This window comes from Balaenoptera musculus, chromosome 8 (genome assembly GCF_009873245.2).
Source record: "Balaenoptera musculus isolate JJ_BM4_2016_0621 chromosome 8, mBalMus1.pri.v3, whole genome shotgun sequence".
NCBI classification, from domain to species: domain Eukaryota; kingdom Metazoa; phylum Chordata; class Mammalia; order Artiodactyla; family Balaenopteridae; genus Balaenoptera; species Balaenoptera musculus.
Window position 1 is genome coordinate 9,401,056 of NC_045792.1, and position 1,720 is coordinate 9,402,775.

At 42.7% G+C, this 1,720-nt stretch overlaps 1 protein-coding gene across 1 annotated transcript; it reads left to right on the forward strand.

Moving 5' to 3' along the window:
- The first annotated feature begins 334 nt into the window (after positions 1 to 334).
- Positions 335 to 1,287, forward strand: LOC118899016 (olfactory receptor 6M1). The gene is given in 2 exon segments (XM_036859908.1): positions 335 to 857; positions 860 to 1,287. Coding segments are annotated over 2 exon segments (951 nt in total).
- The last annotated feature ends 433 nt before the right edge of the window (positions 1,288 to 1,720 follow it).

The following is a 1,720-nucleotide window of genomic DNA, read 5'->3' on the forward strand; positions in this document are numbered from 1 at the left end:
CCCAAGTTTGCACCATAATGACTTTCAGATCAAAGAATGTATCCCTCGAGTCATTTCCCAATATAAGACACTCTCCACAATACATTTTCAACAGATATTTATAAAACTACCTTCTAGAGAATTGCCCGGTGGTCCAGTGGTTAGGACTCCGTGCTTCCACTGCCAGGGGCCCAGGTTCAGTATCTGGTCTGGGAACTAAGATTCCACAAGCCACGTAGCACGGCCAAAAACAAACAAAAAACAAAACAAAACAGCAACAACAAAAGAAAACTACCTTCGAGGCTGATTTCCTTTTTCTTGTTTCTTCAGGGAGACCTATTGTTGACATGTAACAATGGCCGTGTGGAATTGCCGCACAGTGACTCAGTTCACCCTGACTGCCTTCCCAGCCCTCCTGGAGCTTTGAATAGCCCTCTTTGTGGCTCTCTTGTTGGCTTACATACTAACAGCAATGGAAAACATTATCATCATCTCCCTAATATGGACTGATAATCGCCTACAAACCCCAATGTACTTTTTCCTCAGTAATTTGTCCTTTCTGGATATTTTATACACCACTGTCATTACCCCAAAGTTGCTAGCCTGCCTCCTAGGAGAGAAGAAAAACATGTCCTTTGCTGGCTGCATTACTCAAACATATTTCTACTTCTTTCTGGGAACCGTGGAGTTTATCCTCTTGGCAGTGATGTCCTTTGACTGCTACGTGGCCATCTGTAACCCACTGCACTACACCATCATCATGAACATCAGGGCTTGCCTCCTGATGATTCTGGGCTGTTGATTGGGAGCCTTCCCACCCGTGTTGGTACCAACCATAGTTGTGACAAGGCTACTCTACTGTAGCAAAGAAATTAATCATTTTTCTGTGACATTGCCCCTCTTCTACAGGTGGCCTGTATAGATACTCGTCTCACTGAGAAGATAAACTTTCTCCTATCTGCCCTTGTCATCCTGAGCTCCCTGGCATTCACTACTGGGTCCTACATCTACATCATTTCTACCATCCTGCACATCCCCTCAGCCCAAGGCCGTCAAAAAGCTATTTCCGCCTGCGCTTCCCACATCACCATCATTTCCATTGCTTATGGGAGCAACATCTTTGTGTATGTGAGACTCAATTAGAACCACTCTCTGGATTTTGACAAGGTAGCCACTGTCCTCATTACTGTAGTGACCCCTCTTCTGAACCCTTTTATTTATAGCTTGAGGAATGAAAAAGTGAAAGAAGTGTTGAGAGAGGCAATGAACAGAATCATGTCCCTGGTACTAAGGAAAACCTTACATTAACACTGAGTGTATCATACAATGTTTATCTTCAGCACATTCATTCTGCATAAGTATAGTGCCATGCTGGCATGTCAGAAACCTGAGACTATGTCTGCAGGATGAGCAATGCCCACACTGAGCAGAAAGAAAATTCTGCTTGTATCTGGAAAAAATTTAATCCATGTACCTTCTGGTATATTCATAGCTTAAGATCATGAAAAGTTACCTGACTGGGATTGAGAGGTCTTCAAATCTAGTCTTGGCTAACTCAGTTTATTTTCCAGGTGACTTTGACCATGTCAGAACTGATCTGAGCCTCAATGTCTCTAATCTACCAATGAAATAATAAAGCATCACTACTTGTAGTAAGACATGTTAAGTTAGAGAATGTTAACTTCATGTTAGGCACTCTTGAATATTTCAGGAGACTCGGTTCTCACCTCTATTAACCAGA